The following is a 26,927-nucleotide window of genomic DNA, read 5'->3' as shown; positions in this document are numbered from 1 at the left end:
AAAATATTTTTCTTAATAAATAAATATGCCCTCAGACTGTGCGTATTTGTATTTCCTTTCTAGTAAATCTCTCCAAATAAAATTAACCTCTGTAAATTCCACTTCACTTACATAACAACAACCGCCTCTTTATGAAAGCTTTTTTCGACAAAATGAACTTTCATTACATGAACTAAGCAGGCCTCTCAGCCTGTATCCTGAAAGAGGCTGAAAAAGCCACTTTTTGCGCCTATTATAACTGAAACCACAGTAATTAAATACAAGGAATGGAGAATCACAGCAATTACGTCTTTAGTGTAGAAGCATCTAATTTTTGTGTCTTACATTAACATCCAAACAGAAGAGGCTTTATTATATACAGCAAGAACACTGCAATAAAAAGACATATAAACAAAAGTTTTAGAATCTGAAATGTTTATAAACACGTCATAAAATGTAAAATCTCAACATGTATGAGTCAAGATGGCTGTGCTGACATGCTGTTTATTGACAAAAAGAAATATTCAGTCTATAATATAAATAAATACATGAGCAAAAATATACAATAAAAGAAATCAGAAATACTGAACAAGCTCTAAATGTCTAGTGTGAGCACCAACCTTTGAAATGGTATCTCTATTCTGTAAAGTGTGACTTCCAGGTTGTTTGAAATCCACATTTCTGTACAGTATGGAGGTCACTGTGGGCATACAATTTTTCTAATGCTACATACAGCACCATATGCCTAAATGCAGTGAAATGCAATGATAATGCACTCTGACCACAGCTGCTAAATTTAGCTACACTTATGTAGTTTACTTCCAGTAATAGTGTTTAATTGACCATACAAGGAAATAAGTGCCAGGAATCCAGTGGTTTCAACTTATTGCATCATTATTTAAAGTGTTTTACCTCAATCTAAACAATTATTTCTGAAGGGAATTTCCTGAGTATAAAAACATTTATATAAACAATTAAATTATTACACACATTATGATTAAGTAAAACATACCCAAAAGATATACCTTGTTGTGCCATTAAGATGTGCACACCACACATTTCTACCTCTAGGATGTTGTCTCAGTGCCAGAATAAATGCAGATATACAAATAATGTAATAAATAAACATCCTTACAGCTTTAAATATGTTTAGTCTACAAATGTATAGTACCGCAAAATGTTAACTGAATGAAATTAATTCAGCGTAACATACTGTCTCTGTAAATTCTGCCACCATACGGGGAACCGCAATCCTGTGAGACATTTCCATTTGATCATATAGCTATGATATTAAAAAATGTATACATTTTAAATATAGCATTAATACACTTTTTGAACAAAACATTTAATTCAAAAACATTACATTTAAGAGATATATTGTTGAACATTTGAAATAATTTTGAACTATTTCAAAATTTCTGGTTGCCAAACATGTCCACCAGTGGTTTACTGTATGGTTCCCCCATTTGTTTTTGTTTTTTTTTTAGATTCAATTTATAGTCATTGCACAAGTACAAGGCAACGAAATGTGACCTCTGCATTTAACCCATCCAGAGAGTAGTGAACACACGTACCCCCGGAGCAGTGGGCAGCTATCACTACAGCGCCCGGGGAGCAAGTAGGGGTAAGGTGCCTTGCTCAAGGGCACCTCAGTTGTTACCCGCCGGCCCTGGGAATCGAACCGGCAACCTTCTGGTCATGAGTCCGACTCTCTAACCATTAGGCCACAACTGCCCCATTTGTTTAAACTGTCATGAGTACATTTGATTTGAGGTAGACACAAAAGTTACATGTGCCCTTACAAATGTGTATAAAGCAAAGAAATAAAAAATAAAATGAAATAACTTATACATACTGTACACAATTTTGTAAAATCTAATAAAAATGCCATTGTCAGTAGAATTTCATGAATGTACAATTGTGTCATAACTTGCAAATAGCTTTAAAGAGTACATTCCTCGAGATCATAAAAAATACATTTCATGAAGTGTTTAATTTTGCCGTGTTTGAATGTAAGCAATCTGCCAAGTTGTAAATCCGAAGGTGAACGAATAACAAAGTTATTAGCTTATAAAAAAGGTAATCGACTCTGAATCACGCGAACAAGTCATGACCTGTCCGAATCTTTAACCACAATGTATCTACGTCACTAGAAAAATCCCCGCCTACTGACTGCGAAAACTTAACTCTCTCCTCCCCAAACACTGTACTAGCTCACTGTACTAGCTCGTTCGTGACGTGTGCATCATGTCTAAGAGAAGCTGTGTTCTATGTAGTGAAACTAAGTCAGTCTTATTTTCACTACCAAAGGAAGAACTTCTGAGGAAAAAATGGTTATTATTTATTTTTCAAACGACATCAAAGGAGTATAAACCGAACGTTTTACTTTGCGCGCGTCATTTTACCGAAGATTGCTTCATCAATCTTGGCGCCTTTACTGCAGGATACATTAAACGTCTTTCCTTAAAAGATGTTGCAATACCAACTTTATTTGGACCTGTAAGCTCCACCGAATCACAACCTGTAAGTGTGACTCTTTATTTTTGTCTTTACTTAAAATTAAATTTGTGTGACGTTATCTCATGTCTGTGTTTAGCTAACGTTACCGTTATTTTTGGGGTTGTTACTGTTTGTTTACCTAACGTTAGCTATAAACTCGTTGCGCTAATGTAAGTGTTCAACCATATTAACTCACAAAGTCTTTATTTCAAGAACTGCATGGTGTACTATAGTTATAATAACATCTGAAGATACGAACACCGTACACTGTATGCCGTGATAACTAACTGTTACAAGAGAAGTGTCTAAAACAGTCCTTTTTCTTACTGGCATCTGTATAAGGATTAAAGAATGATTCGTCAGACTCGGGCTCGAACTGGTAAGGTAAAATCGACGCCATCTCTCTCTATACACTGTTAATATCCAACCACCTGCAAACCGTAATACAGCAGTAATGATAGGCGGTCCATTTGCGACACATGCTGAACGCGTTTGACCAATCACAGCAGACTAGACCATCTGACCAATCAGATCAGACTACACTGGCGGAAAGGCGGAGATTACACAGATGAATCGTGGAACGAATCATTTGAGAGTCAGTCAAGAAGTAAGGTAATAAAAACTGCTTATTATTACGAAATAATAGTATTTTTACATCATGTATGTACATAAACTTGTTGTCGGACACTCCATAAACCAAAATAAGCCCTTAAAAATATGGAGGAATGTACTCTTTAAAAGTAATGCCTGCATTTTCAACTGGCTGTTCTTTCCCTAAAAAATTAGTTCCAGGGGAAACATTTGTTGTGTCAAAATTTGCAAAACATCATGGGCTTATGTATAAAACTGGATCTTTAAAATGTGTCTACACACAGTCAAGCATCCGTACTAGGGTGTGCACATATTTACGAAGTTTACTTTTGTAAATCCCAATATGTGCATGAAAAACTGTGTACGCACATTTTAGTGTCTATTTTATGTGTATGCATCAGGCCCCAATGCTTTTCCTAATATGCAAATTCATGCCGTCCTTCTGAAACCTTGTATCTCCGTATTTTGTGTTTTTTATTTTTTGCCATATATCATTATTATTAGTCACCCTTTATGTTTGTCACTCGGTTTTGCAAATATCTAACCAATAAAAAGTGCTGGTCAACTTCAACCACAGTATTCACGCATTTAAAAAGTACAGTGTTTTTTCCATTTCCTGAAAAACAGCAAATTTGGACATACAAGGTTTTGGAAGGACAGCTTCGATTTGCATAGTTTTTGAAGTTACAATAGCTTGTAGTGTTTCATAACAAATGTTACAAATACAAATTCCCTCTGTAAAACCCCAAGCTCAGTCATTACCTTGACAATACAGTGATGGATCTAAAGTTTAAATAGGTCTGTACAGACTAAGGTCACACCCAATACTGATTATTTCGCAGGGTGGGGTTGGTTGTCCTACAATGCTGTGAAACTTCAGGCTCCAGGTCTCCAACAAAACACAGAGACATTGACTGGTCATACGGGGAGTTTTCACATCTGGTTTGCAGTCTAGTTACGGTACAACTTCCAGATTTGCTTGGATCAAGAGGAGTGACAGTCACAACAGGAACAGATGAACTCCACTTGGGCTGATCCTGATTGGATAGATCATCTGGCTGTGGTGGAGGAAGTGATTTACCCTTCTGCTTCTCAGGATTCTGCTTGTTCCTCCAGTTCCGCCTAAAGAGCAGCATCAACACAACCACAATGATGACCAGAAGAAGTAGAGCAAGTAGAGGCAACAGGATGATCATTGAGTTTGAGGAGTCTGTCTGGGTTACAGATTCCACTTTCACTGGGGTGTTATTTATTGGATAAATCTCCTCGACACCCTGTGTTGGTTTAAGCATAGTGGTATGTATGTCGTTGCTGTTTGAGCTACCCCAGCGGTTGCGACTTTTGAATCTTGATGTAGATTTGGTCACCTGTTGCGTTGGCTGCACAGCGGAATATGTGGAAGACAGAGTAGGGCCTATCTCCGTGGTCTGATTATAAAAAACGGGTCTCATTGTGGACATTGAGACTGTTGACATCACAAGTGTGGGAACATAGGGTACGATGCTGAAGGTGAAAATCCCTCTGGCAGGTTGGACATTATTAGCTTTAAGCACAAATCCAAAGGAATCATTTAATTCCTGGACACCTGTCAGGTTCGCCCTCAACTCAATGGCCAGTTTCTTCTGTTGTAGTTCGCTGAAAGTGAAAGACTCCACAAATTCGGCTTTCCTTCCCTTGTTGCTGGTTGTCCTGAAAACCCTGCCATTTTCAGGAGGTGATGTAATTTCAAACAATGGGTCACTACTGCTCAACAAAGCCAGTTCTGTCACATTCAGAAACTCTGGTTTGAGCTTATTTCGAATTTCATTTTGAAACTTTGCCCCTTTTATGTAGTTAATGAGGGGTGTCACTGTGATATTACCTACTTGATTGCTTAGGTTTGCTTCTGATGTAAAGGCAGTAAATTCAAAAGTATCATGGGAAGATGTGAGGTTGACCATGTGGTAACTTAGCTTTTGCTCCTGGAGATCATCCTGACTGAAAACAGTGACCTCCTCCTCATTGTCCAGGAGAAGTTTTCCATATCGTGGAGGTATTGTAATTTTATAATGGACAGTAGTGTTCTTACCATTTGTGACCGCAGCTAAGTGTGACTGTGTGAGTGCCACAGAGGTACGTCCTTGGTCCATTAACACTTCTGTGTTGTTTGCAAGTGAAACTGTAATCTTGATTACTTCCAGATTGAAGAGTTTATATAACGGACGATGCTGGCTATCGGTCACGCTGAATTAGAACGCACCAGATGCTGGGCTGCCGTCGTGGACAAAGAATAGCTCTCCGTTATTGATCTGCTCTTGTGAGAAGGCATCCACCGACTCATTCAAGCGCTCCGCCAGAGCAAGAAAACCATTGCTAGGTTTGCTAATCACGGTGTACTGGATTTCATTGGGTAGATTATCCGAGTCCACAACTTTTAAGTTGTCTGGTCCAATAGGCACGGTGTCCCCCTGAACAACTTTAAGGCTGGGGGCTTTGGTCTTCAGAACCGGGGGCTGATCATTTACAGGGGTAATAGTGATGTTGAAAGATTCGGACACCACATCAAAGTCGTCTAGGGGGCGGTTTGGTGGCTTGCTCTTCAGGTTGAGAAAGACGTCAAAGTCAAAATGGTCGCAGGTGGTCTCAGAGTTGTCATGATGATATGTGATTCCATACTTGTTAAGAATGAACTGAGAGAAATTGGGTTTTTCTTTGGTGAGATTTCGTTCCCCAACGATGACAACGCCATGCTGGGGTAGAGATGTGACCTGGTACCAAACCTCATAAGAGCTGTGTTTAGATTCAGACAGTTTAGTCATGAGATTGGATGCATCCAGCAGCGATTTGTCGATTAGCACCTTGTCTCCCTCAGTTACTTGCACACCTAGACGAAGTAAACAAAAACAACATATGATGCTGAAAATGTTTTTTAAAAAGGTATTGACACTATGACAAAATTAGGACTTTAGTTATTTCTGTTTAACAGAGAAACATCTTTCCTGTAAGATTAGGACAGCATTGTTTTGTAAATATTCACCCGTGTTCATAAATGTAGCATTTGCAATAAACCAAACATGATATATTGTTTCTGTCAAATTCTCAAACTGTACCTTTGTTTTTGAGGAGCACAGAGCTTCGCTCAGATCCCACATGTTCGTAAGAAATGTCAATGTCAAATGTTTGGGTTTCAAGTGTAGCAGGAGGGGACGACACTGTAAATGTGAACTTGTCAAGTGCCGCCCATCCCAAAGAGGTCACATGACTTTGTTCATATGCCACTTCACCCTCATCCACCTGTAAAGATTACAGTTCCATGAGTCAAATATATTTTCTTCAAAACTCAAAGCATAAGTATATGCTATTTTCCTTCCACCGTCCGACACACCCAATCCTGGAATAAATCTTAGCCATGACTGTAAAATGTGATTTCTTGGTGTGGCTCATTTATTTCCTGGTGTTACTTTCTTTCCACAAACCCACATTCAAATCACATTCTGTGTAGCAGCACAAGCAATACCAGCTTCTCTAATCACAACTATCCAGAACATGTCATAGTTAGCTTTTGCCTATTATGACATACTGTATCAATAAAAGCATAACAGTCTCTTAGTTTAAGCTCATATGAACTCATAATTTATTGCCCTGCGCTGTACTATGCATGCTGTAGACCTAAATAGAGCTTACCATTTGTTGTGTGAAGGATAAGATATCTGTTGTGGACTTGTCTGCTTGCATGTTGACCAGTTTTCCAAATTTTGGTGGATTGATTGCAGTGAAATAAATGGTTCGGTTTGAGACACTCTTATCGTCATTGGTTACTGCATGAAGAACCTCTTTTGAGATCAAGGATAAGGAGCCTAGATGGAGAAGAACAAAATAATTACCTTTAACTACTGAAAACTTCCAACAACACCAACTGTCTGGTGCATATCAACAAAACCACATTGTTTGATGCAAAGCAGCTTATATGCTTTAAATGAAAGTATTTTTATAGCAACTTTTTGCAGAAGTGTTTCTAAGTTTGAAAGTGTGGAGGACTGACAAGCGGAAGATAAATTATTTATAATAATTTGCTTTAAAAGAGTAAAACCATGCTGCTTGAATGCAGGAAGGATATTTCAGGATCCTGTTTCACATCACTTTTAGATTCGTGAAGTGAAGACCCAAGAATTTTTTTTTAAGTATTTTGCTAAAATACACCAGCAATTTGCCTTTAAAGTCTTAAAAGTTGCCTTTAAAGTCCTTGAATTTAAGTCTGCTTTAAAAGAACACTCCACTTTTTTTGGAAATAGGCTCATTCTCCAACTTCCCCAGAGTTAATAAGATGAGTTTTACAGTTTTGGAATCTATTCAGCCGATCTCCGGGTCTGGCGATAGCATTTTTAGCATAGCTTAGCATAGATCATTGAATCCAATTACACCAGTAGCATCGCGTTCAAAAATGGCGATGGTACTAAGACCGGCGGAAAATGAAATGTTGCGATTTTCTAGGCCGATATGATTAGGAACTATACTCCCATTCCGGCGTAATAATCAAGGAAGTTTGCTGCCGTAACATGGCCGCAGCAGGCGCAGTGATATCACGCAGCGCATGAAATTAGTCCCCAGCTAGGTAACTTCTAACGCCTGCTGCATTACGGTGACTTCCGTAATGACATGTTTCCAAGTTAAACAGAATATCTAATGTACAAAAAAGGGTGCGTGGCTTGTTTTTTTCACTGCAACCTCTACTGGATCTAGAATTTTTAATTTTTTTCATAAATACAATGTACGGTAGACTGTTGGGGGGTTCTATTTCTGAAAGATTACAAAGACAAAACAGTGGATTGATCTGCCCAGATGAATTGTTCACCACAAAACTAGATCTAACTAAGTAAACTACTTAAGTAAAAGGGGTTTATTTTGATTTCGTCTGGATTTTAATGGGAAGAGTTTTCTTTCAGACCATGTTGAAAGAAAACATATTAAAGCTCATCTCACTTGTTTTACCAATTGAATGAGACAATGAAAACTAACTGCAAGCAAAAGGCCACAAGAAAAGCTTGACAGGAAGTGGTATTGAAAAGCACTTGTCACACACGGACATAGAACAGCTCTGTTTTTTTAACCAATTATGAAATATGAAAATAAAATCAACAGTAAAAAGCAACTAGAGAATAACATTTAATGGAAAGGTAAAACTAAATTCAGTTTTTTAAAAGCTGAGCAATTTTTCTGAAACATCAAGATGCTGTGTTAGACACTTTTTAGTTCACTTTTGCAGTCAGTCAATTCTAAAATTAAAAACACATGTAGCAGCTGTTTCTAAACTCAGACAAAGCTAACTTGGGGAATATTTTCAAGCTACCAATATTAAATATGGCATATGACTAAGTGTTTCTAATTTAAGGAAATGACTGTAGTCTAATAACTTTGGGGACTTTTTACTGGGATCTGTCTACATGCTCTCCACTGAGCAATTTATAGTCTGAGAATTAAAATAGTCCTGTTATTGCACAGATTGGTTGCATTGCATGATTAGGGAACACTGTGTAGATGTTTAGGGAGGGATTAATAATTCTTAACTGAGTACAATTGGGTGGTGACTACAAGTTTGTTGACTTTATCCTGAGCGGAAAAGGAGGCGTCAATCTGGTGCACTAATTTGGCATGCCAGTACACCAGATGCTAAACTAACTGATGTGTTATTGTAGTTTTAACTCCATGAAACCAGATGGAAAGTCTAACTGCTTTCTAACGGCCTCACTGCCTATAAGATCATGTGATGTATGTTTGCAGGAGTCACCTGGAAACACATGAAGAGGTCCAGCTTTCTCTAGTTTAAGAACAAGGGCACGAGCCATAATACTGAATATTTGCCTGGGGGCAAAGTTCACACCATCATTTACTTGGAAGTTGAAGCCTCCTGCCATAGGACCTGAAACCAGAATAGAGTATGCATCACTAACACCAGGAATTTAAACAATTTAGTGCATTGCACCATGGAAAACAACCAAATATCTTGTCACTTCATTTAATGACTTGGTATTAGTCATTACACCTTTAGAACATCCAATGTTCAAGATAAAACTTAAATTGTCATTCATATATACATAATACAATTGTGTCATGAATAACTCCTAAAAAGGACATGAGATGGAGAAAAATGATGGTATGATTTAATACAAAACACTGCCATCTAGTGGTTAAAGTTGTCATTACAGAGATCTTGAAAAAAACATGTTTATGACATCTCACCATTATGAAGAAAAAGCAGCTGCCTCTGAGCAATGTGAGCTTGAGTAAAGTTCATAATTGGTCTGTTGGGGGCACTCTTGAGAGCCAGGTGACCATTGCTGGGTTGGGTTATGATGTACTCCAGCTGTTCTGAGGGCGTGTCTTCATCTTCAGCGTTCAGATCATCAGGGATGATCTCTGTGGTTGAGTTAACCCACACCTGAGTGAACCAATTACACAAACAATAAGATTCTAGTTTATTGGTGAATAAACAACTAGTTTATTTATTCAGACCAATGATCAACCAGGGTAAAAATAGTAGTAAAGTAAAAAAAACTATTAAAAAGGTATTTCAGCTCCAGAAAAAAATCATGTTTTATGATACCCTCGCAGAACATATGAAAAGTTTATTTCCTTATGAAGAGTTATAATTTTTTGGAAATAAACTCTTCAAATGCATTTTAAGGTCATTTATTAATTTGTATACTAATAGTAATACTATGAGTAAAATACACTTCTGTTCTGTGTTGATGAAAGGACGTATAATTAGATCAACAGCACATATTGTATAAAGTTCAAAATGATTAATATAAAGTGATATACGTGCTTTTTATTTGGGATCATGTTCCTGTAATTAAAACTTATTTAAATCACCTACTATTTGGTAAAAAAACAACCGTCATTCAACCTTCAACTAAAATCTCTGGAAGAGTACAGAACACAGAGATACATGACTAGAGAATCATCTCAATCATCAACTCATCTCAAGATTCTAATCTCAGGTCATGTTTGCATTTAAACAAATGCATTTTATTCAAATGCATTTAAAATGTATTGGTTTATTTAAAAAAGGTTTAAAAATGACTAATCCAGGTTGCCATTTGTGATGGCAGAATCTGAATGATGGTAAAAGTCCTATTTAGGGGACAGACATTAAAGTCCGGGTAAAGAGAATCATGAGAATTGTTTCTAAGCACATTATAGATGTTAGAAATGTATTGCTGAAACACATTACAAAGACTCAGAAGTATGTAGTACTGAATTGTGGAGTTAAACCGTTAAACAGTTTTTCACCAGTTCTCATTTCAGGATTTTTTGGGCGGGGCTAAAACGGGGGATCGATGACGCAATGGAGCGTTCGAGCATGCAGGGCCCCTACCCTATCACTAGAGTGGCTAGCATCAGGTGTCTGCTCAATCACGAGCTCAGGGTTGTAAGCTTTTCACACACGCTTTCATTCTCTCACTCTGCCCAACTGAACAAATCTCACGCCAAATAACAGACAATCCACCCGGCTGGTTCGCTATCAGCAATTTCATAAGGTAGATGCCTTATCAGCTCAAGAGAGAACTACTACAAACAGACAAAGCTGTCTGTGTTCAGAGCTTGACTTCTTTATTGAAGCTGCTAGCGTCTGATTTAAATTATAATCTGAATCAGAAAGAGCTTTATTGCCAAGTATGTTTGCACATACAAGGAATTTGTTTTGGTGACAGGAGCATCCAGAACACAGAAACAGCAACAGCAACAACAGTACACAGAGACCACAACACAATAGAATACAGTACACAATGATTTAAATAAGGGCCTATGGGTATAAAAAAATTAAGAAATACAATACAATAAACATAAGATAAAGATATAGAGAGTGTAATCCTATGGAGTAAACCGTGTTTTCAAAAAAAGTCCTGAGCACTTTTTTAAACGCCAGCGCCGGTGTCTTTTTCTGCAGCTCAGAGTGTCTTTTGAGGTTGGAAAAAGTTCAACTTTTCTGAAAAAACATCCTGTCAAGCACCCTTTTCACAGCTAACCAATGACAGAGACCTGTCGTTTCCATAACAACATGTAAGGAACGTGATTGGTCGAGAAGGCTCAAGCTTGAAAAAATAAAATGGCGGCCGAAACGCCTGTTGGAGCATAGTTTTGTATAAATGTACGTTTAATTTTCACTTTCAATAACTTTTTATTGCATTTCTAGCGAGAAATTAGTATTGTAGTTTTTAAATATGTGATTGGTTATAGCAAAGACGCTCTCTGTTTATAATTCAAAGAGACTTCCGTTACGCTGCCTATGAAGCCTGTCTCTCTAAGCTGCCTCCGTGCACAAATGCTATCTTTGAACATTGCCGGGTGCTATTTGTAACCACAACTTACTCTGGGTTCGGGCTAATACCAGGCCCGGAGCCTTCTCCCCGGACATGGGGAGAGTACTCAGAGTTCGGAAGAAACTGCCGGGCTCGGAGCCCTCTCCCGGACAGCACGTCAAATACGCATACCTTTTAACCTGCACCTGAATTATCTATTGATGAATATCGCGCGCATTGACTCGCGCGAGCTTGAATTCAAATCCTCCCATAAAACGTATTCACATAATAGCCTACTGGGCTGGGGACTCAGGTTGAGGGACGCGAGTGGGCGTGGCTTCCGCATCAACAGCGGACACGCCCCCAGCGTTTGAGAGCGGAGAGTCCTGCTTACTTTTTGATAACTTGTTTTATTTAACGTTACTTGGATGTTTTTTTCTCCATTCAAATTTGGCTGGATGGTTAATAACACACTTTTCTGTTGTGTGACAGACTCAGAACACATATTTCAATGTCACTTTACTCTGACTTTAACAGAATAGTTAAAACATTTACAAAGTAGAAGGAACTGAAACATTTCTCAAAACATCTTTAGTAAGTCATAAATGCACTGACCAACATCAGGGTGAATAAATGAAGTCAGAATTTGACTTAATATCCCTTTACTGCAGCCAGAGATCATATCGGTTTTAGGGCTCTAATATTTAAAAATACTGTAATATTATTACCCAGCTAACAATTTTTGGTTCCCAGAACGTTCTCCTAACGTTAGTTTTTGGTTCCCAGAACGTTATTTTCTAAGGTTCGTTTTTGGTTCTCCAGGAAAGTTTTCTTTACGTTAATAGAACGTTAGTTTCTGGTTCCCATAACGTTCTGGGAACCAAAAACTAACGTTAGGGGAACGTTCTGTGTTTGCTGGGTATATGTCTTTATACACCTCTGAAAACATAGTTATGTATATTATATTGTATTTCTGTCAATAGATCCTCCAAAAGATTACACACCGGTCGTTTAAAGTCTGGTATTAAAGGTTGAGTAGGCAATCCTGTCCAGAAACATCTTTTGTCATGCTGGTTGGAAGTCTCTTAACATCCTGATAGCAATCAATAAGTAAAGTGATACATTGGTATTTTTATAATTATATATCATCTGTGAAAGGCGTAGGACCAATAAACGTTTGCCCAATCATTGCCCTCGGTGGGACGTTTCAGTCAACGTATTTTGCATCACACTGCGCACCCTGTTTACTCAGACACCATAGGTCATCAGCGCAGTCACATACCCTTTGCAGACACAGCGGAAAATGGCAGGTAACGTTAAACACCTGGAACCTAATTTTCCCCTTGTTAAATGTGTGCAAGTGGCACTTGCAAAGGACAAACAAAAATAAAGGCCATCTTAAAAACTGCCACAACTAAAAACGTCTAATCAGCAAAGAGGTGAAAGCAGAATTCCATTTGCGAATGCATTCCGGTCCCTGACGGTCGGTTCGCAGGGGTTTCCGGCTCGGTCTGTTCGCGATTTTGTCCCTGGAGGTTTCAACAGGAGATGGGTGTGAAAAATTGGAAAATCCCGGGTAAAACGGGAGTTGTATGATTATAATCAGTGTTGCTTTTCCATGCTGGGAGCAACTACGGGAGTCAAGGGTTTTAAAGATCATGCCATGGCAACTTCTGGACAGGTAGGTACATGTTATGATTCTGTGATTTTTATGGGTTTTTATTATGTTGCTTATGTAGTTTGTGGACCTTTATCTATTACATCTTTACCCAGCGTCTAACGGGAACTATGCTGCATCAAATCCCCTTTTAAAGCTGTTGTTTATGGTAGTGGTTTTCGCTATTGTAGTAACGTTATTTACTTTGTACTGTAACATGTTCTCACTGGTGAATGAGACATGATTTAATTGGAATTGATCCAAGAGATTCTGGTTTGTGTGCGTTCATGTGTTTCGGAGGAGGCGTGGCTTTGGACGGCGATTCGCATGGAGGGTGGGATCATGATTTTAGTGCTAGCAGGCAAAAGTTAGCATCTTACCGAATCGTCTATTCCGCCTTGTAGTGAATTGTCCCTATGGGTCTCAGAAACAACTACTTTAATTTCATTACTCTGTGACTTCACTGAGAACAATGGCGATTTCTCACGTCACCAAAACAGACATTAAAATATTAAAATAGTTCATAAACCTTTAACCAACATATTTTCTCTGGATCTACAGAGTTTGATTAGACACTCAGCTGACCTCAGTATAAAATATAAAAAGTGAGGTTTATAAATAGTAATCTCACCCTGAGAACCTTGTTGGCAGTAACAACCGGAGACTCATCGTTGACGGCTATGACCTGCACATACACGGTCCATGGTGCGCTGTGTTTTCTCAGATCTGTGTCATTTGCAGTGACAGTGAAACTATCTTCCAATGTTTCTGTATTGTCATGGACATAATATATAAACTCCTGCTCCACCTGATTCAATGCCATGCAAGAAATAAGAAGGCAAAGTTGTAGAAGAAGCAGAAGAGGTATCATAAAGATTAAAAGCTAAAGTGTCTTCAGCTCCATTGGTGCCAAATGGAATTGCTAAAAATAGTACCTGTTTCCTTGTAAAGTATGTTGTGGGCATCCCTGGAAAACGTGAATTTTCGATGCGGCCGTGCTGGGGTCCCTCTGAAACGTAATACACAAAGTTAAGCCCAGAGAAATGTGGGTTGGTGACTCTGATGATGTCCTCAGTGAGTGCTTTAGACGCTCCTTCCTTCAGAATGATATTGGACACCTCAATGGGTATGAGGAGTGGGATAATATCCACAGACACGATGATGTCACTGATCTCTGCGACCCCATTGGTGGCCTCTAGAGTGAAGGAATCATTCACTTGGCCAGGTGTCACGTGTATGTACTGAATGTTGCCAGCATTAACATCCTGTTGGGAAAAAGTCATCAACTGATCTTCTTCTGTCCCTTGGTACTCATCTTTACTTTCAAGAAACTGCCGCAGGTATCCATAAGATGGAGTTCCTTTGACTGTGAAGGTTATTTCTGAGGGGGAACTAGCCTCGTGAGTGACCTGAAGAGAAATATGTTTTTTAAAGCATCATATCACATATAAACCAAAGACTTATCTAAAACAGAATTATTGATACATCAAAGCCAATTATGACCAAATTCTACACTTACCTTGAGTTTACTGCTCTCAATCTTGACTGGTTTTCCCTCCTCTACCAGTAAAATCTTATTATGAAGGATAACCGGTGGTCTTTGATGACTTTCCAGATACACTTTCACAAAAATTTTAGCATCACACTTTAGCCCCTTCACTTCCACTAGAAGTGTAAAAAAGTCAGCCAGATTTCTGCTGTTGTCATGATGATAAGACAAGTAGCCGTTCCTCAGGTCACGCTGGGTGAATGACTCAGTCTGGCTGTCATTTAAATACAGACACCCAGGTTTTGGAGCCTCTTTGATCTTAAATACGATTTCGTCATCACTTCTGACGTCAAGGTTTGTATCCACACTAAAGTTAGCTTGACTGAGAGTCTTGGTTTGGCCTTTCTGAACCAATAGGCCTGTGTTGTTGCCAACTTTTAAATAAGCATCCTGTGCGCTAATATCCAACAGTGAGTAAACATAGTGTTTGCCATCTGACACGAAGAGGACAAAGCGACCAGAGGTCATCCCATGGTGAATAAACAACACTCGCTTCTGTTCCAAGTCTTCCTGGCGAAACTGGTACAACATGTGTGAGGTGTCGTTTGCAAGAACCAAATCACCCATTGGGATACCACGCCTGGTGTAGACAATCTGCCCATCACTGAAGTCTGAGTCGGCATCGTGGTAGCGGAGATCATCGAGGGTTAGTAATCTCTGTCCATTTCTGACAACGTGAAAAATCTTGTCTATGACACGAACAGGTTTTTCATCATTCACTAGCTGTATAGAGATGTTGAAGATGCCCTCCTTGGAGCCAATATCATCTATCACAGTCATCTTGGTAACTGGACTTTTGGATGCTATGAAGGTAAAATGATCAAGATTTGTTTCACTGTCATCGTGAACGTACATAATACGCTCCTCCAAAATGTCCTGATTGGTGAATGACAGAATATTATCAAATTCTTTGGTAGAGTTGGACAGGTTGATTCGTGTTAGCTTGCCATGGCGTGGAGCCGTTGTGACAGTGTAGTATATTTCTTTAGTGCTAAGAGTTTCAGCAAACAGTTCGTCTTTTGTAATGAGTTTACTTTCACCTTCAAGAAGAGACAACCCATTGTTTTTCATGAAAACGCTGTTGGTGTCTGCTTTAATGTTGATTTTGAATATGTGACTAGCAGAATGTGCGTGCTTTGAGAATATCTGGAAAACAAATTCATCACTTGTGTCCTCGTACAATCTATCTAACAGTCTGTATTCAACCTTCAGATCTGTGATGTCTCTTTGACAAAATGTGGAATTCTCAGCCAACTTTGTATTACTCACTACAAGTATTCCTCTTTTTGGTAGAGTCAACTATCTAAAACGAAGCTCATCCTCAGACAAAGTTACACCGGGTGCTGTCGCATACAAATGCTCAGAATCAATTACAGCACTTCTTATTTTGTCCAGTTTTATCGCTTTATTCTTCTCTAACATGTAGTTTATCCACTTCACTCTAATAGGAAACACCAGCTCCTCTGTGGCTCTGGAAGCCACTGTGACTTTACACTTGAAGAGATCCGAGCTATTGCTCTTTTGAATGGACTGGTAAGTGTTAAGGTATCTTAAACGTTCCTTCTCAAGTACTCTTTGAGAAAATGAGCTGGTGATCTTCCACTCTCCATTCGAGTGCAGCCTTTGGAGTTCGCCGAATTTTGGTGGCTCGATCACATCAAAACGAATGTCAACCGCCTGCTTCACTGCATTTGTCCAGATTGCCAGTTGGTTGGTGCTTATTAGAAACATCTCTCCTTGAGTGACTTCCAGACCTGTGTTGTTGGAAATTGTATACTCCAGTCCCACGGCCATGATTCTGAGCACCACCGTGTTGCTCACTTTCTCTCCATCGCTGACTCTCAGCACAATCCTGGAGTTCCTCACTCCTGTGTGGACGTAATTTATTTTACCTTCTGCAAGAGCCAAGTGAGAAAAAGAGGTTGCGGCTGTACTGGGGTTGTCTTCGTTTTCCAAATACCCCGCATCGCCATTAAGATTGCCCAAGACTGAATAAACAAGATCTGTGTAATTGCTGTCAATGTCTATGGCCTTCAGAACATCAGTAGTCAGCTTCTTCCTAGAGTTCTCAAGAAGAACAAATAGATTCCCTTCAGGTAGACTCAATTCAGGGGCATCGTTGGTTGGCGTGACAGTAACATCATAGCGATGCAACTTGTGTCCCTTTAGATAGCCTGGAACCTCCTTTCTGCTACTGGAGAACACGGAGAACATAAAAAAGTCCTGTGGATCTTCAGATCCTCCGTGGATGTACATTACTCTGCCATGCCATAAATCCAGCATGCTGAAGGTATGCTCCGCCTGGTCCACATCGAGCCTAAGCTGACCATGCACGGGCTGCTCTTCAATCCTAAAGATGATCTGTGACTGGCGGATACCAAGGTTCTTGAAATCAAGGTTTACTTTAATGTGCTTTGAATTCAATGATGCCCGACCACCTTCTGGGACAACAAGGTTCTTAAGATGAAGAAAATGATGTCCATACTTCTTAACAAGACCTTTAGCTAGAGTTGAGACATCGGTGGGAGGCAGTTGAGTGACAGTTCCAACAGAAGTCATGAGTAGGATTGCCGGGCTGACTGTGGTGGTTATCTCCAGTTCCTTTTCAGGTTCACAGCCAACAGAGATGTCTTTAGTAACCACAGCATTGGGGAGACCCACTTTAACATTATTTACTCTAATGTTCCTGAAGCATCCTTTGAAGGAACCACCTTTAACACGCTTTCCCGCCACTGAAGAGAGGCCCACCTTTCTGACCTCAGAACGCGTGCTGTCATCAATTCCCCCGAGGAAAAGCCAACCTTTCAGACGAAAGGTTTTTGATCTAGAGCTAATGCTGGACTTTAAGGTCTCTCCGTCTACTGTGAGCTGGAGGCTTTTTGAGGTGAAGTAAAGCTTTATGTCATGCCATCTATTGTCATTGATGAAGGCGAGAGAACGTAGTTCTGTTTTTGCTCCGTCTTTACCGACGACAGCAACGAGCAGACCTTTCTGGATCTCCAAGGCGATGAAATCTCCCTGTTGTGCGGAGTTGTACATAACAATCCCCTCTTCGGCAGAGGTGTGGACTGAGCTTTCAAAAACCCATTCGCGTTGTGTCGTCCACGGAGGAAGGGATACGTAAGCCCTTGAGCTGAAAAAACTCATGGGATCTTCCTCATTTGCGAAAAACTGGGGGCTGCATCCAAGAGAAACCTCATAGACATTTTTAAATCCGGAATAGGGCCTCAGTGAAGAAAGAAGGTTGTGTTGGTTAAATATTACTTCATCAAGGCAACCACGGAAGCCATTGAGATCACTGGCCAGGTAGGGCTGATCCAAACCTCCAGTACCACCAACGTACAAACCAATGTTGATGTCCAGCTGCTGCTCTGGAGCTGGCATTCGCAAGCTGCTCTGGGAGTGGTTGTCCACAGTCAGCGTGACGTTGCGATACTCATTGAGAAGCTCTGCCGTGTGCCAGGCCAAATCATTCAGCTGGGTTCCACTGTCTGAGAGAAGGATGTGCTCTCCAGAGCCCATGTCCAACCGTACCTGTGAATCACAGGGAATAATTTTGGGGATTAAACTTTAATTCCCTAAAATAATTTTCTCTATAGATCCACACATATAAGAGCAATCTTAGAGTGCTTTTACGGCATCACACCAAACCGTCACTGCAACAATTAAAAACCGCTCTCGGCCGGGAAGTTTTAGCATAGTTGTCTAATTGTGATGAAAGAATGTGTGTAGTGATTAGAGCTGTAATCGGGCCTTAAAAGTTAGGCCCGACAGTGCCCGAGCCCGACAGAATTCTGCCCGAGCCCGACAAGTACATTTTGATTGACAGCTTTTTAAAAGCCCGAACCCATTTACAGCCCGACATTAGGCTATTCAAATGTGCGCACGCACACAGCTTTTGTCAAGAATGAGTCATTTATACATGTTTTAATATAATTTATTAATGACTAACGTAGGCTATAGGCTACTTGGAACAAAGAAATTAAATAAGTCCTCTGTAACATCGTAACATCTCACATATCCCACTGGCTGATTATTCTCATTATGCACATGGTCAAAACTTTTCCACACCTCAGACTTTGCTTTAGTTGCTGGTTCAACCAAAACGTAATCGCCAGAGGCAAGCCTCCGTTTCACCTCCTCAGCATCCATTTGCGCTAATCGGAACGCATCACACGACCGCTCATTTACCGCGCAAGCCCGAGCCCGCCCGTGTAAAATGATAGAAATTAAGCCCGAACGGGTCGGTCGGGTTCGGGCAAAGATCTTCAGCTCTAGTAGTGATGTCTACTGCATTTCATACATAAATGTAGTGTCATTTTACACATATATACTCTAAAAATGTTAAATATGTCTCCAACTGGAGTCCCTCCAGTGAATCTTGGCCATTTCCACCACTGATTTTACTTTAAACTTTACATGATATGACAGCAAAAGCAAATTTGTCAAGGCTTGCAGAATATTTGTAGTATTTTCTAAACAGAAAATTATAATCTGTACTGGAAAAGAGTTTCAGCCAAATGACAGGAAATTACTTTGAAGTGATATGAAAAATGAAAATTTGTTGTTTACTCACACTCAGGCCATTCAAAATCTAGGTGACACGGTTTCTTCAGTGGAACAGTAAAGTAACTGAAACCGTTGTTCTTGGTGATGTATAAAATGCAAATCTATAGGTGCCTTTTTTTTTAAAGAAAACACAAACAACATAAAATACTTAAATCCATAGCCTTAGGTAATAGCTCCTGTGGCTCATTCACTAGAGCTTCTCGTGTATGTATGTTGCCTGTATTTGTTTTTTGTCTCTTAAAGAAATAGGACCTGAGGACTTGAATTACAGATGACCACTGTTTCAGCTAAAAATCTTCTTAACTGTTCTACTGGGGGAAAAAATATCACCTCCATGATTGCTAAGGGTGGGGGAATTTTTTTAAGTGAACTAGTGTTTTTCATTTTTAAGTGAACTAGTGTATGTCCCAATTCAAATGTGTATTGTACATCTCAAGCTTGTGAAAACATGTTTTTCCCCAGCAGACCTCAACAAAGTTCAAATGAGCTGGTCTATTGTAGCCCAGAGATAATATCTATGAATGTAGTCTAAGTCTAATGTCTGAATTTCTAGTCTAACAAGAGAAATATAAACACTAAAATCCACTGCAGATATCCATGCACGCCTTTTGAACTCTGTGGAAGTTGATTTAATGTGCTCTAGCACATCCTTCATTCATACTTCTTCTCTCACATATCATCTTAGCTCACATTCTTTTGCCTCCAGGTCAGTGCAATTATAGGGTTTGTAATGTAAACCTTTAAAAGACCTTCCAAGACGGCAGAGTATGTGGTGAAGTCACAGTATCCCAAAGCCATGTTTTTAAACTGGAATGCATGCTCTGCATTTCAGCTGAACAGGAAGCAGTGGCGGAGCTAGGGGGTTGCCGCGGCCACCATGGATATAATCATAGCCACCACACTGACCACCCCACTCATGTTAGCATTTTTAAACGACAAAAATAATTTATCAGCTATTGGTCTAGGTAGGAGAACTGCGATCCTGTCTATATGATAATATTCCGACTTTGAAACTCTCTGATAGGCATCGCAAGATTTTTTTCAGCATTCATAAACCATGGGGAGAGATACCGGAGTGAAGCGCGACCTCGCCTCTGTGCCTGGATCAACTACGAGTGATTGAGCAGTGACCACAGAAACACATCTTTTCGGGTGAGTAATTAAAATCAGAAAAAAATTATTACTTTGATTTCTTTCAGTTCTTTTAAAGATAAGTGTCAATTCAGCACAGTTGTATCAATGTCCTGTGGACCAGAAGTTGGAAACAGCTTTACAATAGCTGAGAACGAAGCCCCATTCGCACGGGATTAGTATTACCTGGGGACCTCTAGTCATTTGTAATAATTGCAGAGGTTGTCTGTGATCATAAATCTGCGAATCAGGCATGTCTGTAATTTGTAAAGTAAAAATACCCCCGCAAATTACCTAACGTTACCATGTTTTGATGAACACCGAGGTCCTGTTATAATATTAATCCCGTGCGAATCGGCATCTCTGTAATTTGGCGGGCTAATATCCCCTTTTTTAAGGTTTTATCCACCGTTTGCGAATAATGGAGGCTGTTATAATTGAAGTGTTAAAATTGAAGTGTTTTCATATTATTTCGGGTGTTGGGTCATAACCATACCTGCTAACACTGTCGTTTGGCCGGGAGTCTCCCGTTTTGTTATTTCTCATGGAAACAATAGGTTACTGTCGTAACCCCGGTTCTCTGAAACATCGAGTGGAGAGATCCACCTATGGGAAGGGCATCCTTACCTGACCTCTGCAGAAGCATCTAATTGCACCAAGTCTGGCTAGACAGACAGAAGCTCGCAGCCAATGCCAGGTAAGGCCCCACCCCCTTACCTGAGCGAATATAAGGTCTGCTTGCGCTGCTGTTCCTCAGTAAGTATATTCGCTTCTCGTGCAGCAAGCGGGGCAAAGCTGGTGGATCTCTCCACTCGATGTTTCAGAGAACCGGGGTTACGACAGTAACCTATTGTTCTCTTTCATCATCTCGTTTCGAGATCCACCTATGGGAGAGACATGGACAGCTCCCCGATTGCCCAATACACTCACAGTGAGGTTCTGAAAGCCAGAAAAGACGGTCACCCCCAAAGGGGCGGTGCATGACACGTCCCATAATTATGTCCCTGGCAGCCCTGATGCGCACGCATAGCTGCTGCGCACATACAGGACAGGAACATGTATGAGGCACACACACACACACATGTAATTAACCCAGCAACACATATATACCACCCAGGCCGGAATGTGAATGCATGCTTGGTGACATGAATGCGCACGGCCCACCGGCCCGTTCAACCCTCGTTACCATAACAATGTGTAAACAGGAGGTGAAGGAATATAACAAGGAGGGGCTATGAAGACCCCACTCCTAAAACAGAATGTGCTACCGAGGTTTTGGTGACATCCAATCGGTAGTAACGCACAAACGTATGGGGAGAAGCCCAGCTGGCTGCAGAGCAGATGTCCTGCAGTGATACTCCCCTGAACAAAGCCCAAGAGGCAGCTAAGCCCCTCGTGTAATGAGCTCTGATGGTACCTGGGGGCTGCACTCCCCTTGATACATATGCAACTGCTATAGCGTTCACAAGCCAATGTGAGAGGCGCTGTTTAGATATGGGACTCCCCTTATGAGGGGGTGCCCATGAAATAAAGAGCTGGTCGCTCTTCCGGAAAGCACTGGTCTTGGACATATATGCCTGTAATGCACGAACAGGACACAGAGCATTCAGCGTCTGATCCTCCGCAGAGGAAAAAGGCGGAGGGTGAAAAGCGGACAGCTCCAACACCTCCGAAGTCAACGCAGGGCAACATTTAGGCATAAAAGCCGGGTTAGGCTTAAGAAAAACCTTATCTCCACTCAAAGAGAATTTCGTGCACGAGGGATGTATTGAGAGTGCATGTAGCTCACTGACACGTTTGGCTGATACCAAGGCCAAGAGCAAAGCCGTCTTGAAGGACAACAGCTTCAAGGAAATACCTCCCAGGGGCTCAAAGGGATACTGAGACAGGGCCTCCAGCACCAAGGAGAGGTCCCATTCAGGGACGGTTCTCCTGATGACTGGCAAGGAGCGACGGGCACCCTTCATAAATCTGCGGATTAAAGGATTCTGCCCGACTGTTGAGCCCTCAAAGCCCACATGACAGGCAGAAATAGCTGCCAGGTAGACCTTAATTGTGGAAAAAGACCTGCCTTTATCCATAAGGTTCTGTAAGAAACACAAAATATCAGGAACTGAGCACTGATATGATGTGAGACTGCGCCCATCACACCACTCTTCAAACACTTGCCACTTACAACCATACAAGGACCGTGTAGAAACGGCCCTGGCATTTTGTATAGTGGCAACCACACGCGGGTGAAGCCCCAGCGCGTTTAAGTTTGACTTCTCACGGGCCAGACCCAGAGAGCCACCCTGTCCGGGTGTGGGTGATAAATTTCCCCGTTCGCCTGAGACAATAGGTCTGTGCAGAGGGGGAGGCGCCACGGCTGGGCGTATAACAGAGGGATTATCTCTGCCAGCCACGGTGCTTTGAGCCACCTGGGAGCTATTAGAAGGAGAGACAGGCCCTTCTCTCTCACTCTGGCCAGTGTGGGAATTATCAGGCACAGAGGAGGAAAAGCATACAGCAGCAGCTTGGGCCATGGGTGGGCCAGTGCGTCCACCCCGAGGGGCGCATCCGAGTCCTTTAGCGAGAAGAACATAGGACAATGGTTGTTTTCGCGCGAGGCGAATAGATCTACGGTTGCCTGTCCGAATCTTCTCCATATCATGCCCACTATCTGAGGGTGGAGGCGCCAATCTCCGTAGAGTGGGTTCCCCCTCGACAGAAGGTCCGCACCTCTGTTCAGAATACCTGGAACATGAGTCGCGCGTAACGACAGGAAAAACCGCCCGCTCCACACCAAAAGCTTGTGAGCTAGAGCGTGAAGTTTCGGTGAGCGTAAGCCGCCCTGCCGATTGATATACGCGACTGCTGTGGTATTGTCGCAGCGTACGAGCACATGATGTCCTAGCAGGCGAGGCAGAAAATAATTCAGAGCTTTCCATATGGTCAGGAGCTCTAAATAATTTATGTGTGCTGAACGTAGTATGCTCGGCCACACACCGTTCACCACTCTGCCCTCCTGGGTGGCACCCCAGCCTGTTAGGGACGCATCTGTCGTCACAACTTTCCGCATCACTACCGTTCCCAAACGGGTCCCCTGTGCGTAAAAGTCCGCGTCTCTCCAGTGGCGAAGAGCTGCCGTGCAGGCGCGCGTCACTGTCACAGAGCGGCAGAGATCGCGTACCGGGCTGAAATGTAGTGACAAAACCCATTTCATGAATGCTCTCATTCGCAGAAGTCCCAGCGGCAAAACTTGGATAGCTGAAGCCATAAGACCCTGCAATCTGAGGCATGTGCGATACTGCACTCTCGCCCCCTCTCTGAACTGCGACACGCAGCTCATTAGAGAGAGGACGCGCTCCTGGGAGAGACGCGCTCGCATGGAGACCGAGCTCAGCTCCAAGCCCAGGAAAATCACACTCTGGCTGGGTGTAAAATTGCTTTTGGTCACATTCACCCTGAACCCGAGAGATGTGATGTGTGTAAGCACGCTGCAGGTGTCCCGCAGCACTTTCTCTTCCGATTCGGCCACGATGAGCCAATCGTCTATGTATGTCAAAATCCGCAGACCTGACATTCTCAGGGGAGCCAAGCTCGCCTCCGTACACAGACAAAAAGTCCGAGGGCTGAGTGAGAGCCCGAAAGGAAGAACAGTGAATTCGTAACATATGCCTAGATAGGCGAAACGAAGAAACTTCCTGTGTGGCGGATAAATGCTTATGTGGAAAAAAGCATCCTTGAGATCGACCGACGTGAACCAGTCGTTCTGTTTTATGGCGCGGGCCAGAGTGCCGTGGTTTAACATTCTGAAATTGTATTTCCTCAAATGTTTGTTCAACATTCGGAGGTCCAAGATGGGGCGGAGAGAGCCGTCCTTCTTTGGGACCAGGAAATAACGGGAATAAAACCCTTGACTTATCAGGCTGGGAGGTACCACCTGAATCGCTCCCTTCATTAAGAGAGAAGAGATTTCGTCTTTCAGAATATGAGCGGAGCTCTCCTCCGCGTGAGAAGAGAGAACGCCGTTGAAAAGCGGGGGTTTCATTACAAACTGCAGTCTGTAACCCTGCATAATTGTTCGCATCACCCACTCTGGAGGCGCAACAGTCTGCCAGGCGGACTCGTAATTCGCGAGCGTCCCCACCGGGGCCGGTGAAGCGCCGAAATCCTCGCATACGCTCTGTTGGCTCCTTTGCGATGCAATGGCGCCATCTAGCGGACACACTAGGGGCGGCATGCGTGGATGTAGAAAGATGTTCTCTCTCTGCAGAGAGACGTACTCTCCCTGAAACGAATTCAATAGATTCGTTTGTTTCATTGTGTTTTTTGTGTGTTTGGTGTTGGGGAACACCGGGGCCGAAGCCTTTATTAGTTGGGTGAGGGGAACAATGTGTGTGCTGTGTGGTGACACTGTTTGACCACATTCCCTCGCAACCGACCCCCTGAACGTGGGGGGAGGAAACACAGCGGCCACTGAACGCACGGGCTGGGAACCCTGGCCGGCCCCTCCGCGAGAAAACCTCCGTCTTTTGGACAGGGGTTCTGGGACAGAAGGAGAGTCCGATGGGCTTGTGGCTCGTGAACGAGGACTCTCTGCCCCCAATGGTCGGACATCAGGCCGGCCGCTTGCGTTTAGAGTCGGTCGGGGTTGGGTTGGGGGGTTTCCCAGCCGCGGCGGGAGACGTTCTTCCCCAGGGTTTAGCAGAGGGTGGGTTACTCTGCCGTGGAGGGGGTTTGTTGCGCGGTTTCTCCCTGCTATGATGCGGGTTTCGCACCGTGACGGGGGGGTTAGGCAAACGCGCAGTGGGCAACTGACGCGGAGCAGCTTTCTTAGGGAGGCACAACTTGAAAGCCTCGTCCTCTTTCTTTTTGTCGTCGCACCGTTGCTGCATCAAAGCCACGGCGGGACCGAAGAGAGCCTGGCCAGGCTCGACCGGAGCGCCCGCAACGCGCCTCTTCTCACTGTCAGGGAGTCCCGACAGGTTCAGCCAGAGAGCACGCTCCCCCACTACAGAAAGCGCCATGGAGCGCCCGCAAGCTTGGACAGCCTGCCGAGCATTGCGGAGGACGAGGTCGTTGACCGTAAGGATCTCCTTCCACAAGGTTGGCGAGGGGGATCCTTTGTCCAGCTGCTGCCCCAAATCCTCCAAAATTTCCGCCTGGTAAGCGGAAAGCAGGGACGAAACATTGAGAGCCCTGACAGCCAAGGCCGAGGATTTATAAGCGGCCTGATGAACAGAGGCAGAAAAACGGTCCATTTTGCCCGGCAAGACCGGCTTCGGAGGGGCGAGCAGCCCGCCCTGGACGGGGTTGAGATGCCTGGCGATCGACGGCTCGACAGCGGGGGGATCACCCAAGCCGAGAGCCGCCATGTCTTTCACCTCCAGACCCGCGAGACCGTGTTTGAGGTTCAGCGGGTCGCTCCAGTAGTGCCTCACGTGCTTCGCGCACGCTGGCAGGACGGGGAAGAGTTGTTTCCTCGGGCCGGGCGGGGGACCCAGCACTTTCCCATCATACACATCCCTCTCCTGGTCGGTGGCGCTCTGCGGAGCCGGCCACGGAATGTTAAGGCGAGCGGCCGCTCGTTCGCACACGTCCAGGAGGATGGACTGGGGTAAGGCCGCGGGGGGTTAGCCTGGTAAAAACCAGAGAGTGGGATGGCCTCCTCGTCCTCTGAGACCCCAAGAAGGCCCGCGTCGTCTTCATCGCCGGAACCAGCCGGTTCATCGGCGAACGGGAGGTTGCCCGCGAAGATATCCTCTTCGGGGAACGCAGGATTAGGCAGGTCAGCCCAATGAAGCGACGTCGCGCCCCGGGAGGCCCCCGGAGGCGCGTCGCCGTCACCGTGTCCCCCATCCGAGTCAGAAAGGCCGAGCTCGATACACTGGGTAGCGGCAACTTTGAGTCGACGCCGCAGGAGCTTTTTCGGCAGCACAAGGCAATGGCTGCAATGCTCCGGGTTCTCCAAAGCCTCTTCCGCATGCTTGAGGCCCAAGCAGACCACGCAGAACTCGTGAGAGTCCTTAGCTGCGATGAGAGCCCCGCACGCGGCCGGGCAGGCCCGTGATGAGCTGGTCCCGGGAGCAGTGGCAGATTTAGAGAGCGACATGTCGGCGAAAAACTCGTTAATATCCGTGGCGGGCAGCCGTGGAAAGTAAAGGGGGAGCAGTTGAAAAAAGCACGAGCGTGGGCGGCTCAGGATGCCTAGAAAAAAAACACAGCTAACCTGGCTGAATAGACGACTGTCACGTCTAGCGGAGGCTGATCAGACGATATGTCCTCCTGAAGACACACAGTGAGCAGCGAAAATCCAACCTAACTGTGTTAAAGCAGAGATCGCGAGAAGCGAATGACAACTGAGGAACAGCAGCGCAAGCAGACCTTATATTCGCTCAGGTAAGGGGGTGGGGCCTTACCTGGCATTGGCTGCGCGCTTCTGTCTGTCTAGCCAGACTTGGTGCAATTAGATGCTTCTGCAGAGGTCAGGTACGGATGCCCTTCCCATAGGTGGATCTCGAAACGAGATGATGAAAGAGAACTCCCGTAACATTTGAAACCCATTCGGTGATGTTCTGTCTGGCTCACGTTTCAACTCCAAGTCTGTTCTAATTTAACAGCTCATTTTAGTCTACATTAGATTTTTTAAGCTTGAGTGCAACACATGACAAGTTTGTGCGTGTAGTTT

The 26,927-nt window shown here is 43.1% G+C and overlaps 2 protein-coding genes across 3 annotated transcripts in view; both read right to left on the bottom strand.

Annotated features, from left to right (window-relative positions):
- Window positions 1–467: 467 nt before the first annotated feature.
- Window positions 468–26,927, bottom strand: part of cspg4ba (chondroitin sulfate proteoglycan 4ba) — a 28,848-nt gene continuing 2,388 nt past the window's right edge. Inside the window, 7 exon segments of the mRNA XM_057319257.1 lie at window positions 468–5,932; window positions 6,159–6,342; window positions 6,733–6,905; window positions 8,834–8,965; window positions 9,286–9,484; window positions 13,941–14,414; window positions 14,525–18,088. Coding sequence (XP_057175240.1) covers window positions 3,885–5,932; window positions 6,159–6,342; window positions 6,733–6,905; window positions 8,834–8,965; window positions 9,286–9,484; window positions 13,941–14,414; window positions 14,525–18,088 — 6,774 coding nt within the window. The 3' untranslated portion in view covers window positions 468–3,884.
- LOC130544998 (uncharacterized) lies at window positions 24,803–26,775 on the bottom strand. 2 transcript variants are annotated; one of them, XM_057319280.1, is made up of 2 exons: window positions 26,659–26,775; window positions 24,803–26,503 (listed from the first exon to the last, which is right to left on the bottom strand). In XM_057319280.1, the coding sequence occupies exon 2, from the start codon at window positions 25,612–25,614 to the stop codon at window positions 24,856–24,858; it is 759 nt and encodes a 252-aa protein (XP_057175263.1). In that variant the 5' UTR covers window positions 25,615–26,503; window positions 26,659–26,775; the 3' UTR covers window positions 24,803–24,855. The 2 variants fall into 2 exon arrangements, with proteins under 2 accessions (XP_057175263.1, XP_057175254.1); XM_057319271.1 differs by having other exon boundaries at window positions 25,501–26,503.

This window comes from Triplophysa rosa, linkage group LG2 (assembly GCF_024868665.1).
Source record: "Triplophysa rosa linkage group LG2, Trosa_1v2, whole genome shotgun sequence".
NCBI lineage: Eukaryota > Metazoa > Chordata > Actinopteri > Cypriniformes > Nemacheilidae > Triplophysa > Triplophysa rosa.
The sequence above is the reverse complement of the archived record's forward strand: the minus strand, read 5'-3'. Positions and strand labels throughout refer to the sequence as shown.